The 15,703-nt window shown below is 44.1% G+C and overlaps 2 protein-coding genes across 2 annotated transcripts; one reads left to right on the top strand and one right to left on the bottom strand.

The window, feature by feature from the left end:
- Nucleotides 1-1,948: 1,948 nt before the first annotated feature.
- On the bottom strand, nt 1,949-6,362 carry LOC130298525 (uncharacterized). Its single transcript, XM_056551344.1, has 2 exons — nt 2,245-6,362; nt 1,949-2,063 (listed from the first exon to the last, which is right to left on the bottom strand). Exon 1 carries the CDS (start codon nt 6,297-6,299, stop codon nt 2,496-2,498), a length of 3,804 nt encoding a protein of 1,267 aa, XP_056407319.1. The 5' UTR covers nt 6,300-6,362; the 3' UTR covers nt 1,949-2,063; nt 2,245-2,495.
- A 311-nt stretch (nt 6,363-6,673) lies between these two features.
- On the top strand, nt 6,674-13,378 carry LOC130298527 (serine/arginine repetitive matrix protein 2-like). Its single transcript, XM_056551346.1, has 3 exons — nt 6,674-6,686; nt 9,421-10,216; nt 10,309-13,378. The coding sequence occupies exons 1-3, from the start codon at nt 6,674-6,676 to the stop codon at nt 13,043-13,045; spliced, it is 3,546 nt and encodes a 1,181-aa protein (XP_056407321.1). The 3' UTR covers nt 13,046-13,378.
- The last annotated feature ends 2,325 nt before the right edge of the window (nt 13,379-15,703 follow it).

Below are 15,703 nucleotides of genomic sequence, written 5' to 3'. Positions count from 1 at the left end.
AATATCTGTGATATAACTGTATATAATGTGTCTGTATATAACATCTGTGATATAACTATATATAATGTGTCTGTATATAATATCTGTGATATAACTGTATATAATGTATCTGGATATAATATCTGTGATATAACTGTATATAATGTGTCTGTATATAACATCTGTGATATAACTATATATAATGTGTCTGTATATACCATCTGTGATATAACTGTATATAATGTGTCTGTATATAATATCTGTGATATAACTGTATATAATGTATCTGGATATAATATCTATGATATAACTGTATATAATGTGTCTGGATATAATATCTGTGATATAACTGTATATAATGTATCTGGATATAATATCTATGATATAACTGTATATAATGTGTCTGGATATAATATCTGTGATATAACTGTATATAATGTATCTGTATATAATATCTGTGATATAACTGTATATAATGTATCTGTATATAATATCTGTGATATAACTGTATATAATATCTGTGATATAACTGTATATAATGTATCTGTATATAATATCTGTGATATAACTGTATATAATGTATCTGTATATAATATCTGTGATATAACTGTATATAATGTATCTGGATATAATATATGTGATATAACTGTATATAATGTATCTGTATATAATATCTGTGATATAACTGTATATAATGTGTCTGGATACAATATCTGTGATATAACTGTATATAATATATGTGATATAACTGTATATAATGTATCTGGATATAATATCTGTGATATAACTGTATATAATGTGTCTGGATATAGTATCTGTGATATAACTGTATATAATGTATCTGTATATAATATCTGTGATATAACTGTATATAATGTATCTGGATATAATATCTGTGATATAACTGTATATAATGTATCTGTATATAATATCTGTGATATAACTGTATATAATGTATCTGTATATAATATATGTGATATAACTGTATATAATGTATCTGTATATAATATCTGTGATATAACTGTATATAATGTATCTGGATATAATATCTGTGATATAACTGTATATAATGTATCTGTATATAATATCTGTGATATAACTGTATATAATATCTGTGATATAACTGTATATAATGTATCTGTATATAATATCTGTGATATAACTGTATATAATGTATCTGGATATAATATCTGTGATATAACTATATATAATGTATCTGGATATAATATCTGTGATATAACTGTATATAATATCTGTGATATAACTATATATAATGTGTCTGTATATAATATCTGTGATATAACTGTATATAATGTATCTGTATATAATATCTGTGATATAACTGTATATAATGTATCTGGATATAATATCTGTGATATAACTGTATATAATCTATCTGGATATATATGTGATATAACTGTATATAATGTGTCTGTATATAATATCTGTGATATAACTATATATAATGTGTCTGTATATAATATCTGTGATATAACTGTATATAATGTATCTGGATATAATATATGTGATATAACTGTATATAATGTGTCTGTATATAATATATGTGATATAACTGTATATAATGTATCTGGATATAATATCTGTGATATAACTATATATAATGTATCTGTATATAATATCTATGATATAACTGTATATAATGCATCTGGATATAATATCTGTGATATAACTATATATAATGTGTCTGTATATAATATCTGTGATATAACTTTATATAATGTATCTGGATATAATATCTGTGATATAACTGTATATAATATCTGTGATATAACTGTATATAATGTATCTGTATATAATATCTGTGATATAACTGTATATAATATCTGTGATATAACTGTATATAATGTATCTGTATATAATATATGTGATATAACTGTATATAATGTGTCTGTATATAATATCTGTGATATAACTGTATATAATGTATCTGTATATAATTATAATGTCTCCGCTGTCTCGTGGACACAGCTTCACATCAAGTTTATACCGAATCTCAAGGAAAGACACGCTGGTTTGCTTAACTGATGTAATCTTTACTGAGATATAATGAAAGTGCGGTAAAACTGTAAAACAAACATATGAAAGACAGATATAAGCATGGCTATTCAAGTGCCTTACATTATGCATTGCTAATACATAGATATGGTCTAACATGTGCTCACTTACTACACACTGAAAACACATTATCTATCTACAAATGCCGAGCATCTCTCTACACAAGATAACTAACAATTCCTTACTCACAGGCTTTGGTATTTATCAGATTTGCAGGCTGTATTAGCTTTAAGAAGTCCTGTGGATCTGGTCACTGTGGTGGCTGGAGCTGGAATGAATGAGACATGCCGGAGCTAGCCCTATGTTTTAGAGAGAAGGCCCGCCTCTAGGCTTCAAGAAAATGGAGGGTCTTAAAGGAACAGACCCTGCTGAGTGCCAAGCATGTAAAATACATTGCGAAGGCAGCACACTCCCCACCTGGCATACTTTTTGTTATGCCACTAACCCTTGGACAGAAGTAAAACTACTTCAGAAATTGGCCTTGCATACACTTTGGGAATGCCCTGTCTAACAATCCTAACTTCAACCTTTCTAACTCTAGCATCACTACTAGGATCAGTCCCCACAATGAGTCCAATAGGCCACTCGTTCCTGTGGGCCTGAGAGTCTTTCAGTAGGACAAAGTCTCCAACTTGTAAATTGGGCTTGTCATCTTGCCATTTCTTGCGTGGCTGGAATATCACCAGGTATTCCTGTCTCCACCTCTTCCAGAAAATGTCCGCAAGACTTTGAACTTGTTTCCTTTGCTTGGTGTACAAGTCCTTGAGCGAATTGTGTTGAGAAATCTCTTCCGTTTTCAGAAGGCCTTGGATTTCTTCTTTAAAGACTTCCTGCTGGATGCATCTGATGATCGTGACCTTAAGTTTTCCGATTGCACGGGTCAGCGACTTCCAGCTGGAAAACCTTTCAAATCTATGAGCGCCCAGACTGTCTCTTGTAACTATAGTCCTACAAACTGTCACTTGAGGTCTTACCTCTTTGTCTTGATCTGGTTCTATGAGCTGAAAGGTCTCTACCTGAGTAGTTTCTTTGGTTTCTGGTTTACGAAGAAAGGATGGACCTACGAACCAGTTAGTTTGCTTGAGCGCAGCGGCTGGCACTAGTCTCGTCCCATGATCAGCTGGGTTCTTGTCTGTGCTGATGTGATGCCACTGTTCTGGACTTGTAGACTTTCTGATACGTGTCACTCTGTTGGCCACGTATGTATAAAATCTTCTTGAAGCATTGTGAATATATCCTAACACAATCTTGCTGTCTGTATAAAAGTTAATTGTATGGATCTCGATGTCCAGTTCTGTTGTAATCATGTCTGCCATCTCTACAGCTAAGACAGCAGCACAAAGTTCTAGACGTGGGACAGTGTGAGACGGTCTGGGAGCCAGCTTAGATTTTCCCATGAGGAACCCGACATGGCTTTGTCCCTCAGTGTCTATTACCCTAAGGTAGGCGACAGATGCGATAGCCATAGTGGAGGCGTCAGAGAATATGCATATTTCTCTTCTCTTTGTAGCAGACAAGGAAACAGATACGTATGGTCTAGGGATGTTGAGTTGTTCAAGCTCTAACAATGAGTCTTTCCACAACTTCCACTGCATTTCCTTCTCTTCAGGTAGAGGTATGTCCCAGTCACTTTGTTCTTGCTCAGTAGTGATCTGTCTCAAAAGAGCTTTACCTTGCATGATGATGGGTGCTACGAACCCCAGGGGGTCGTAAAGACTGTTGACTGTAGATAGGACACCTCTTTTTGTGAATGGCTTCTCTTCTCTGGAGACCCTGAAGGTGAAACTGTCAGTCTTCAGGTCCCAACTAATCCCAAGACTTCTTTGCAAGGGTGGTGATTCTGTTCCTAGATCCAAGTCTTTGAGGTCTTTAGCACGGTCTTCCATTGGAAATGCTTCCATGACTCTGTTGCTGTTGGAAGCTACCTTGTTCAGTCTTATGTTGGATTCTGCCAACATTTCTCTTGTACTTTTCAGGACGTTGATAGCTTCTTCGTTGCTGGAGAAAGAAGCAAGTCCATCATCTACGTAGAAGTTCTTCATGACGAACTGTGTGGCTTCTTGACCATGTCTTTCACCTTGTTGTGCTGCTCGTCTCAGGTTGTAGATAGCTACAGCTGGAGAAGGGCTGTTTCCAAACACATGTACCTTCATCCTGTACTCTGTGATTTCTTTGTTAAAGTCATTGTCTGCATACCACAGGAACCTTAAGTAGTCTCTGTGATCTTCACGAACAAGGAAACAGTAGAACATCTGTTGTACGTCTGCTGTCACTGCTACGAGTTCTTTTCTGAACCTGATGAGTACTCCAAGGAGTGTGTTGTTCAGGTCAGGTCCGCTGAGAAGGACATCATTTAGTGAGATGCCTTGGTGTTTCGCACTAGAGTCAAATACTACGCGTATCTGGCCTGGTTTCTGAGGATGGTACACCCCAAATATTGGTAAGTACCAGTGTTCTTGGTTCTCTTGTAGTGGTGGTGCCTTTTCAGCTTGATCGTTATCAAAGATCTTCTGCATGAAGGCTTGGAAGTGTTTCTTCTTATTTGGCTTTCTTTGTAGCATGTGCTGCAACGAGGTGAAGCGTTTCTCTGCTTGTACCTTGTTGTCAGGAAGGCGATGGCGTGGTGACCGGAAGGGTAGAGGGGCTACCCAGCTGCCTGATTTGTCTCTGAAGACTTCTCTGTCCATAATCTCAAGGAAGAGAGTATCTTCCACCGAGGGTGCTAGCTTGTCGTCATCTCGTGTTCTTTCAAACACCTTACAGCCCAGTTCATCTGTATCTCCAGTTGAGGCTAAGTCTTCCATGCACCTCTGGATACTCCGATGATGTGTTGGGTTTACAAGTCTCTCTTTAATGTGTAGACTGTTGGTACATGGGCAAAGACAAGATGTACGACCATTCTGTAACAGATGTGTTCTGTAGACATTTACCTTTTCTGGTTTGTGGAGTCCGTCTAGACATACTTCTCCAACGATGACCCATCCGAGATCAAGGCGTTGTGCAAATGGTGCATTGTGTGGCCCATTGTACTGTTCTCTGACTTTGTGCAGTCTGAGGATATCTCTCCCAAGTAGAAGGATGATTGCAGCATCTGGATCTAGTGCTGGTATCTGGTCTGCTATTCGCACCAGATGGGGGTGATGACGAGCAACTTCAGGTGTGGGGATCTCTGACCTGTCGTCTGGTATCTCATCACATTCTATGAGGGTAGGAAGAGTCACCTTTGTCTTTCCATCTAATGACTCAATGATGTAGTTGTTTGCTCTTCTCCCTGTTGTCTCTACAACTCCAGAACAAGTCTTCAGGGTGTATGGAGTTGGACTTCCTTTGTCACCGAAGAGGTCAAAGAACTCTGTTTTTGCCAGAGATCTGTTACTCTGTTCATCCAAGACTGTGTACATCTTGATTGCTTTTTCTCTGAAGCCTGCAGGATACACCTTGACTAAGCATATCTTGGAACATGATCTGGGGCGGCCCTGCTCTGTACAGATCTCAGTACACTTTGAGGTTACTGCTGGCGTTGTACTCTCGCCTTGCTCCCCACCATGATCTTCTTGAGTTGCTGGAACTTCTTGTTTCCATGGTGGTGGTCCTGGGTGCAGTGCTGACAGGTGTTTGTCACTGTTGCACTCTGTGCATTTTATTGTTTTTGTACAGTCTTTTGCAAGATGCTGAATTGAAGCGCAACATCTGAAACAAATGTGATTGTCTTTAAGGTAAGCTTTGCGCTCTTCTAATGTCTTACTTCTGAAACTGCGACATTTTCTTAGTGGATGAGGCTTGTTGTGGATAAGACATATTTTGTCTGGCTCCTCAACTTTCTTACTTGTGTTGTCTTCCTGATTGACTGCAGACTCAGGCGAGACTTCTGTCTTCCGTACAGAAACTGTTGCTCTGCGTTCTTTGTAAGGCGTTGGATGTTTTTGCTCTACCTTTGGGGAGCTTGCAGTTCTCTTGTTCAGGAAAGCAAAGCTTGGATCATTGCGTGTTTCAGCTTGGTCTACGATGAATTCAGCAAGGAAGGCAAATGGTGGAAATGCGACTCGATGATCTTTCTTGTATCTTGATGCTTGAGTGACCCACCTTTCTTGCAAGTTGAAAGGAAGTTTCTCGATTATGGGATCAACTCCACGTGCTGTATCTAAGTATGAGAGACCTGGCAGATGTCCACTAGACTTAGCGGCTTCTATTTCTAAGAGTAGGTCCCCAAACCCTCTCAGCTTTTGATTGTCTTTGTTTGTCATTCTTGGATAGTTTTCTATCCTCTTCAGAAGAGCATCTTCAATCACTTCAGGTGACCCATAGCAGTGTTCTAGTCTCCTCCACACCATTGCAAATCCTGCTGCTGCGTCATGAACATGTACTGATCTGATTCTTTGGGCTTGCTCAGTGGACTCTGGTCCTAGCCATTTGACGAGCAGATCAAGCTTTTCTCTGTCTGTCAGATCTAAGTCTTGGGTACCGCTTAGGAAAGATGACTTCCAGGCCCAGTAGTTTTCTGGACGGTCGTCGAATTTCATGAGACCAGCGCTCACTATCTCACGGCGCATCAGGAATCTTGCTACCTCTGTAGCTCTTGCTGCATCTGGTGAATACTTCCTGGGTGTAAACTCAGGGTATGGCTGCGGCTGGTAAGGCTGATCAGGTAATTGACTAAGTCTGCTTTGTTCTCCTCTATTGTAAGTCTTTCTGCTATAATCCAGACTTGTATTTGCTTGAGGAGGGAGTACATCAGCATCCGTTTGCACTCTTGTCAGGTTGGCAGATTGGTCTCTGAGCATGCGACCACTTGACTTCCTACCCTGAGGTTCTAATTCAGTCTTGCAGTGTTGCATAGTATCAAAGTTGCTTATTGATGGTCTTGGTGCATAATTGAACTGCTGGTCAGTGTACATGGTTGCTTGTGACTGTATGTACTCACGGGTACGTTGGCTTGCGCTGAGGGGTGACATCTGGGTTTCTATGTCAGCGAACTGAGCTTCGGCAGCCCTTGTGAGAACTTCTGCCTCGGCTAAGGCTGCTGCAGCGTTTTTCTGCTGTTGCAGTAAGTGTAAAGATGCTTGCACTTCAGCTTGTTCTTTCATCAATTCAGCTTCCTGCTTTGCATAGGACGCCATTGCACAAGCTGCCTCTGCTTTCGCTCTTGCCTTAGTTGCTATGGCGCTAGCGGATGACAGGTTGGTGGTGCTTGAGTGTCTAGAACTATGGCGTTTAAATCTTGATGCATCGGCGCTAACCGAAGTTAGATTTGTTTGACTGGACGCTCTAGACAATGTTGTGCACCTAGATCTACTTCTTGGCAAGGTGTCTTCCTCTTTATAGGAGCATTGAGGGTTAACTGTCAGAGTGCTGTTCTCTGGGTTCTGCATCTTGATTTAGCTGGCAGCGCAGATAATGATGATGACTGGACACAGCACAGCGGTGTTATAGCACGTGAGAGAATTAGTTTCACTTTCTAGTGCTTCGCGCCCTTACTCCGACACAGACTGCAGGGCACAGGATTTATGAGTCTTTTTTACTGCTGCGGACGATTCAAAGCTGATTAACTGCTTCTGATAACGTTTTAAAAGCCTTTTTACTATAATGTCTCCGCTGTCTCGTGGACACAGCTTCACATCAAGTTTATACCGAATCTCAAGGAAAGACACGCTGGTTTGCTTAACTGATGTAATCTTTACTGAGATATAATGAAAGTGCGGTAAAACTGTAAAACAAACATATGAAAGACAGATATAAGCATGGCTATTCAAGTGCCTTACATTATGCATTGCTAATACATAGATATGGTCTAACATGTGCTCACTTACTACACACTGAAAACACATTATCTATCTACAAATGCCGAGCATCTCTCTACACAAGATAACTAACAATTCCTTACTCACAGGCTTTGGTATTTATCAGATTTGCAGGCTGTATTAGCTTTAAGAAGTCCTGTGGATCTGGTCACTGTGGTGGCTGGAGCTGGAATGAATGAGACATGCCGGAGCTAGCCCTATGTTTTAGAGAGAAGGCCCGCCTCTAGGCTTCAAGAAAATGGAGGGTCTTAAAGGAACAGACCCTGCTGAGTGCCAAGCATGTAAAATACATTGCGAAGGCAGCACAATAATATCTATGATATAACTGTATATAATGTATCTGTATATAATATCTGTGATATAACTGTATATAATGTATCTGGATATAATATCTGTGATATAACTGTATATAATGTGTCTGTATATAATATCTGTGATATAACTGTATATAGTGTATCTGGATATAATATCTGTGATATAACTGTATATAATGTATCTGGATATAATATCTATGATATAACTGTATATAATGTATCTGGATATAATATCTATGATATAACTGTATATAATGTATCTGTATATAATATCTGTGATATAACTGTATATAGTGTATCTGGATATAATATCTGTGATATAACTGTATATAATGTATCTGGATATAATATCTGTGATATAACTGTATATAATGTATCTGGATATAATATCTATGATATAACTGTATATAATGTATCTGGATATAATATCTATGATATAACTGTATATAATGTGTCTGTATATAATATCTGTGATATAACTGTATATAATGTATCTGTATATAATATCTGTGATATAACTGTATATAATGTGTCTGTATATAATATATGTGATATAACTATATATAATGTATCTGGATATAATATCTGTGATATAACTGTATATAATGTGTCTGTATATAATATCTGTGATATAACTGTATATAATGTATCTGTATATAATATCTGTGATATAACTGTATATAATGTATCTGTATATAATATCTGTGATATAACTGTATATAATGTGTCTGTATATAATATATGTGATATAACTATATATAATGTATCTGGATATAATATCTGTGATATAACTGTATATAATGTATCTGGATATAATATCTATGATATAACTTTATATAATGTATCTGGATATAATATCTGTGATATAACTGTATATAATGTGTCTGTATATAATATCTGTGATATAACTGTATATAATGTATCTGGATATAATATCTATGATATAACTTTATATAATGTATCTGGATATAATATCTGTGATATAATTGTATATAATGTATCTGGATATAGTATTTGTACTTTCCTCGCGGTCTCCTCTATGATGACGTAATCAGAGGATTTTTCTCACCCTTTCTCTTTGCTGCTGACGTTACTGCACTGTGGGATTCGACAGGTGGGCGTGGTGTGTTATAAATCCCGCCCTCCTCGTTGCTGATTGGCTGTAGGGGGCTGTGGGTTGTAGGGAGGAGGGGAGGTGAGTGCGGAGCGGGACAGTGTACAGGGCTCATAATCATGTACTGCTCCGGGAGGAGATGGAGGAGCAGAGACCGGGAGATCCGCGCTAGACACCGGGCTCCGGAACCAAGAACCAGGGCTACAGAACCCAGAGCATCCAGAACCAGGACTGCAGGACCCAGATCATCCAGAACCAGGGCTACAGAACCCAGAGCATCCAGAACCAGGGCTACAGAACCCAGAGCATCCAGAACTGCAGAACCCAGAGCATCCAGAACCAGGGCTACAGAACTCAAAGCATCCAGAACCAGGGCTACAGAACCCAGATCATCCAGAACTACAGAACCCAGAGCATCCAGAACCAGGGCTACAGAACCCAGAGCATCCAGGACTACAGGACCCAGAGCATCCAGAACCAGGGCTACAGGACCCAGAGCATCCAGAACCAGGGCTGCAGAACCCAGAGCATCCAGAACCAGGGCTGCAGGACCCAAAGTATCCAGGACTGCAGGACCCAGAGCATCCAGAACCAGGACTACAGGACCCAGAGCATCCAGAACCAGGGCTGCAGGACCCAAAGTATCCAGAACCAGGGCTGCAGAACCCAGAGCATCCAGAACCAGGGCTGCAGAACCCAGAGCATCCAGAACCAGGGCTGCAGGACCCAAAGTATCCAGGACTGCAGGACCCAGAGCATCCAGAACCAGGACTACAGGACCCAGAGCATCCAGAACCAGGGCTGCAGGACCCAAAGTATCCAGAACCAGGGCTGCAGAACCCAGAGCATCCAGAACCAGGGCTGCAGAACCCAGAGCATCCAGATCCAGGGCTGCAGGACCCAGAGCATCCAGAACCAGGGCTGCAGGACCCAAAGTATCCAGGACTGAAGGACCCAGAGAATACAGAACCAGGACTACAGAACCCAGAGAATCCAGAATCAGGACTGCAGAACCCAAAGCATCCAGAACCAGGGCTGCGGAACACAGATCATCCAGAACCAGGGCTGCAGGACCCAGAGCATCCAGAACCAGGGCTGCAGGATCCAGAGCCTCCAGAACCAGGGCTGCAGGACCGAGAGCCTCCAGAACCAGGGCTGCAGGACCGAGAGCCTCCAGAACCAGGGCTGCAGGACCCAGAGCATCCAGAACCAGGGCTGCAGGACCCAGAGAATACAGAACCAGGGCTACAGAACCCAGAGCATCCAGAACCAGGGCTGCAGGACCCAGAGCATCCAGAACCAGGGCTGCAGGACCCGGAGAATACAGAACCAGGGCTGCAGAACCCAGAGCATCCAGAACCAGGGCTGCAGGACCCAGAGAATACAGAACCAGGGCTGCAGAACCCAAAGTATCCAGAACCAGGTCTGCAGGACCCAGAGCATCCAGAACCAGGGTTGCAGAACCCAAAGTATCCAGAACCAGGTCTGCAGGACCCACATCATCCAGAACCAGGGCTGCAGAACCCAAAGTATCCAGGACTGCAGAACCCAGAGCATCCATAACCAGGACTATAGAACCCAGAGAATCCAGAACCAGGGCTGCAGGACCAAGAGCATCCAGAACCAGGGCTGGAGAACCCATAGCATCCAGAACCAGGACTACAGAACCCAGAGCATCTGGAACAAGGACTGCAGAGCACACAGCATCCAGAACCAGGACTACAGAACCCAGAGCATCCAGAACCAGGACTACAGAACCCAGAGCATCCAGAACCAGGACTACAGAACACACAGCATCCAGGACTACAGAACCCAGAGCATCCAGAACCAGGACTACAGGATCCAGAGCATCTGGAACAAGGACTACAGAACACACAGCATCCAGAACCAAGGCTGCAGAACCCAGAGCATCCAGAACCAAGGCTGCAAAACCCAGAGCATCCAGAACCTGGCGTACAGAGCAAAAATTATTCAGAACCAGGACTGCAGAACCCAGAGCATCAGAATCAAAGGCTTCAGAGCAAGAATTATCCAAAACAAGAACAACAGAACCTGGTGCATCTAGAACCAGCTATCCAAAACACAAAGCAGCTAGAACCTGTGTTACAAAGCAAGAAGTAGCTAGAACAGGAGCTGCAGAACTTGAATCATCCAAAACTTGGTCCACAGAACTGGGAGCTTATAGAACCAGGGTTACAAAACCCACAACATCCAGAACAAGAAGTGCAGAAAGCAGAGACAAAGCTACAGAACCTAGAACAATCCTAATCAGGGGTGAATCCAGAACAGCAGAACACAGAACCAGCGCTGCTGAGTACATATCATACGGACCCAGGAGCACTGCAGAACCCTGCGCCCCAGCAGTTTGTGCCCACTGGACTCCTGCACCTAGAACCTCAGCATCCAGTGCAGGCTCACAGGGGATTGCCCCCATATCCAGGGCACCAGGTTGTAGGGGCTCCAGCACTGATCCCAGGGGCCCCGAGGGCTCCGCACACATCCCCTGTGAACACCTTCTGCTCAGCTCATCCCTCCTATGTTCCCCTAACCAAACCTCCTCTTCTGCCCCCCCAGGGTCTGCAGGATTCATGGGGGACAGCTGCGTGCCCCCTGTCTTCAGAAACCGGAGTGTCCCTACAGGGCCCAGCCCCCTCCTCCCCCCCTCTGAGATGTCCCCCCAGTGGACCATAGGTATGGCAGCCCTGATGACCACCATCATCTTCCTCATCCTCATGGGCAACATCATGGTCATTGTGGCCATTGCCAAGAACCAGAGACTTCAGACCTTGACCAACGTGTTCATCACCTCCCTGGCCTGTGCCGACCTCATCATGGGGCTCTTTGTGGTTCCCCTGGGGGCCACCCTGGTGGTGAGTGGCACCTGGATGTACGGCTCCATCTTTTGTGAGTTCTGGACCTCGGTGGATGTTCTGTGCGTCACCGCCAGTATAGAGACCCTGTGTGTCATCGCCATCGACCGCTACATCGCCATCACTTCCCCCTTCCGCTACCAGAGCATGCTGACCAAGGCCAGGGCCAAGAGCATCGTGTGCACAGTGTGGGCCATCTCCGCTCTGGTCTCCTTCCTGCCCATCATGATGCACTGGTGGAGGGACACCAATGACCCATTGGCCCTGAGTTGCTATGACGACCCCGGGTGCTGTGACTTTGTCACCAACAGAGCCTACGCCATCGCGTCCTCCATCATCTCCTTCTACGTCCCCTTGGTGGTCATGATCTTCGTCTACTTCAGGGTCTTCAAGGAAGCCAAGAAGCAGATGAAGAAGATCGATAAGTGCGAGGGCCGATTCCACAACAACCAGTCTCTCGGCAACGCCAAGTCCAGCCGGAGGAGACTGTCCAGAATGTTGGTGGTCAAGGAGCAGAAGGCGCTGAAAACCTTGGGCATCATCATGGGCACCTTCACCCTGTGCTGGCTGCCCTTCTTCTTGGCCAACATCGTGAACGTCTTCTACAGGAACCTCATTCCCGACAAGCTCTTCTTGTTCCTGAACTGGTTGGGGTACGTCAACTCGGCCTTTAACCCCATCATCTACTGCAGGAGCCCGGACTTTAGGAAAGCCTTCAAGAGGCTCCTGTGCTGCCCCCGGAAGGCGACCAGAAGGCTGCACGCTGCCACCGACATCACCAGACATTCTACGGGGTTGGCAAACTCTCTAGATACCTCCAATGTACTGGCCACATGGACCGAGTGCAACGGGACCACCCAGCAGTCCATGGAGTTCCTTGAGCCACCCACCTGAGGACTAGCCCCTGAGACACCCGAAATCAGTGCTCCCCAATCTGTGCCCCCCCCCCCAGGTGTGGCCAAACTACATCTCCCATCGTACCCCAAGAAGATGAAGGCTCTGTTGCTGTTGCAAAACTACAACTCTCAGCATGCCCTGACCGCTGCAGCCCTATTGTTTGTCAGGGAATGATGGGAGTTTTAGTTGTGCAACAGGTGCGGGCTTATTCAGCATTTGGAAAACTACATCACCCATCATCCCCTGGCAGCCGAAGGATCTATAGCTCAGTGTTTCCCAACCAGCGTGCCTCCAGCTGTTGCCAAACTACAACTCCCAGCATGCCAGGACAGCCAAAGGCTCTATAGCTCAGTGTTTCCCAACCAGGGTGCCTCCAGCTGTTGCTAGACTACAACTCTCAGCATGCCCGGACAACCTTCGGCTGTCCGGGCATGCTGGGAGTTGTAGTCTGGCAACAGCTGGAGGCACCCTGGTTGGGAAACACTGCTACTGTCAGAGAATGATGGGAGTTTTATCCAGCATTTGCAAAACTACATCACCCATCATCCCCTGACAGCCAAAGGCTCTATAGTTCAGTGTTTCGACTGTCCGGGCATGCTGGGAGTTGTAGTGTGGCAACAGCTGGAGGCATCCTGGTTGGGAAACACTGCTATAGCTGTTGCAAAACTACATCACCCATCATCCCCTGACAGCCGAAGGCTCTATAGCTCAGTGTTTCCCAACTAGGGTGCCTCCAGCTGTTGCCAAACTACAACTCGGCTGTCCGGGCATGCTGGGAGTTATAGTCTGGCAACAGCTGGAGGCACCCTGGTTGGGAAACACTGCTATAGCTGTTGCAAAACTACAACTCTCAACATACCCAGACAGCTGTTAAAAAAAAAAAACTCCACATCCTATTGTTTATCAGGGAATGATGGGAGTTTTAGTTGTGCAACAGGTGCAGGCTTATCCAGCATTTGCAAAACTACATCACCCATCATCCCCTGACAGGCGAAGGCTCTATAGCTCAGTGTTTCCCAACCAGGGTGCCTCCAGCTGTTGCCAAACTACAACTCGGCTGTCCGGGCATGCTGGGAGTTGTAGTCTGACAACAGCTGGAGGCACCCTGGTTGGGAAACACTGAGCTATAGCTGTTGCAAAACAACAACGCCCAGTTTTGGCAGCCGGAGCATAATGGTAGCTGTAGTATTGCTGAAAACTCCAGGGCATGCTGAGAGTTGTAGTTTTGCAGCAGGTGCAGACTGTCCAGCATTAGGAAAACAACATCTCCCATCGTACCCTGACAGCCGAAGGCTCTGTAGCTATGGCAAAACTACAACTCTCAGCATGTCCCAACAGCTGTCAAAAACTGCAACTCTCATTGTGTGCCAGGGAATGATGGGAGTTGTAGTTTTGCAACAGGTGCAGGCTGTCCAGCATTTGCAAAACTACATCTCCTACTGTGCATCAGGGAATGATGGGAGTTGTAGTTTTGCAACAGGTACAGGCTGTCCAGCATTTGCAAAACTACATCTCCTATTGTGCATCAGGGAATGATGGGAGTTGTAGTTTTGCAACAGGTACAGGCTGTCCAGCATTTGCAAAACTACATCTCCTACTGTGCAACAGGGAATGATGGGAGTTGTAGTTTTGCAACAGGTGCGGACTGTCCAGCATTAGCCAAACTTCAACTTCCATTGTGTGTCGGGGAATAATGGGAGTTGTAGTCGTGCCATGGTTCAGGCTGTCCAGCAGTTGCAAAACTCGTTCTCCTACTGTGCGTCAGGGAATGATGGGAGTTGTAGCTGTGCAACAGGTGCAGATTGTCTAGCATTTGAAAAACTCCCATTGAGCTTCAGGGAATGATGGGCATTGTAGTCATTGCCACGGTGCAGGCTGTCCAGCAAAACAACATCTCCCGTGATGTGCCAGGGCATGGTGAGAGTTGTAGTTTTTGCAACAGGTGACGGCTGCCCAGCCTGTGCAAAACTCCCATCGTACCCTGACAGCCCATGGCTCTAAAACTGTTGCAGAACTACAACTCTCAGCATGTTCTCCAGCTGTCGAAAAACTGCAACTCCCATCGTGTCTGGGAATGATTGGAGTCGTAGTTTCGCATCGGGGACAGTCTTCCGGCATGATGGGAGTTGTAGTTTTTCATGCTATAGTGCACTGCCCATAATAATGGGGGGGTGTCGGAAGCACTTTAATAGCCACAGGTGCCTCTGGGGGAGGGGGTTGGGTCCACTCAGGGACATTGTTGGTCAGGAGGGTCTGGCGGGCACTGCCCCCTCCCCTCTCCCAGGGTTGGCACGGACGGTTTCTACGCTGCGGGCACAGTGTGCTGGGAATTTTCCTTATTTGTGAGGATTTGTTGCTGTTTTGTTTTTTTGTCCCTTTCTATAATAAGTTACTCCTGACAGGAGATTGTGTAACGGGGGGGCGGGGGCCCTCCGGGTGTATGGCGGGGCCCCGGCTGTTTTGCCGCATTGTATTTTGTATTGCTGTAATTTATTATTTGCTGACCTCTACCTCAGATTGTGCACATTGCACAGGAATGTATTATGTTTATATTAAACAGATTATTATAAGGTTGGATACACCCCGGGGGCGGCTGAGATACAGCGCTCTGTAGGTTCGCACAGTGTTAGGGCACAGATGCTACTTTCATATAAA

This window comes from Hyla sarda, unplaced genomic scaffold (assembly GCF_029499605.1).
Source record: "Hyla sarda isolate aHylSar1 unplaced genomic scaffold, aHylSar1.hap1 scaffold_1003, whole genome shotgun sequence".
NCBI lineage: Eukaryota > Metazoa > Chordata > Amphibia > Anura > Hylidae > Hyla > Hyla sarda.
The sequence above is the reverse complement of the archived record's forward strand: the minus strand, read 5'-3'. Positions and strand labels throughout refer to the sequence as shown.

Bases quoted from the DNA above. Each gene is read 5' to 3' on its own strand.
- LOC130298525 (XM_056551344.1), bottom strand. From the start codon at position 6,299: ATGACAAACAAAGACAATCAAAAGCTGAGAGGGTTTGGGGACCTACTC.
- LOC130298527 (XM_056551346.1), top strand. The intron at 10,217-10,308 runs GTATCCAGGACT...CAAAGCATCCAG, and splicing joins CCAGGGCTGCAGGACCCAAA to AACCAGGGCTGCGGAACACA.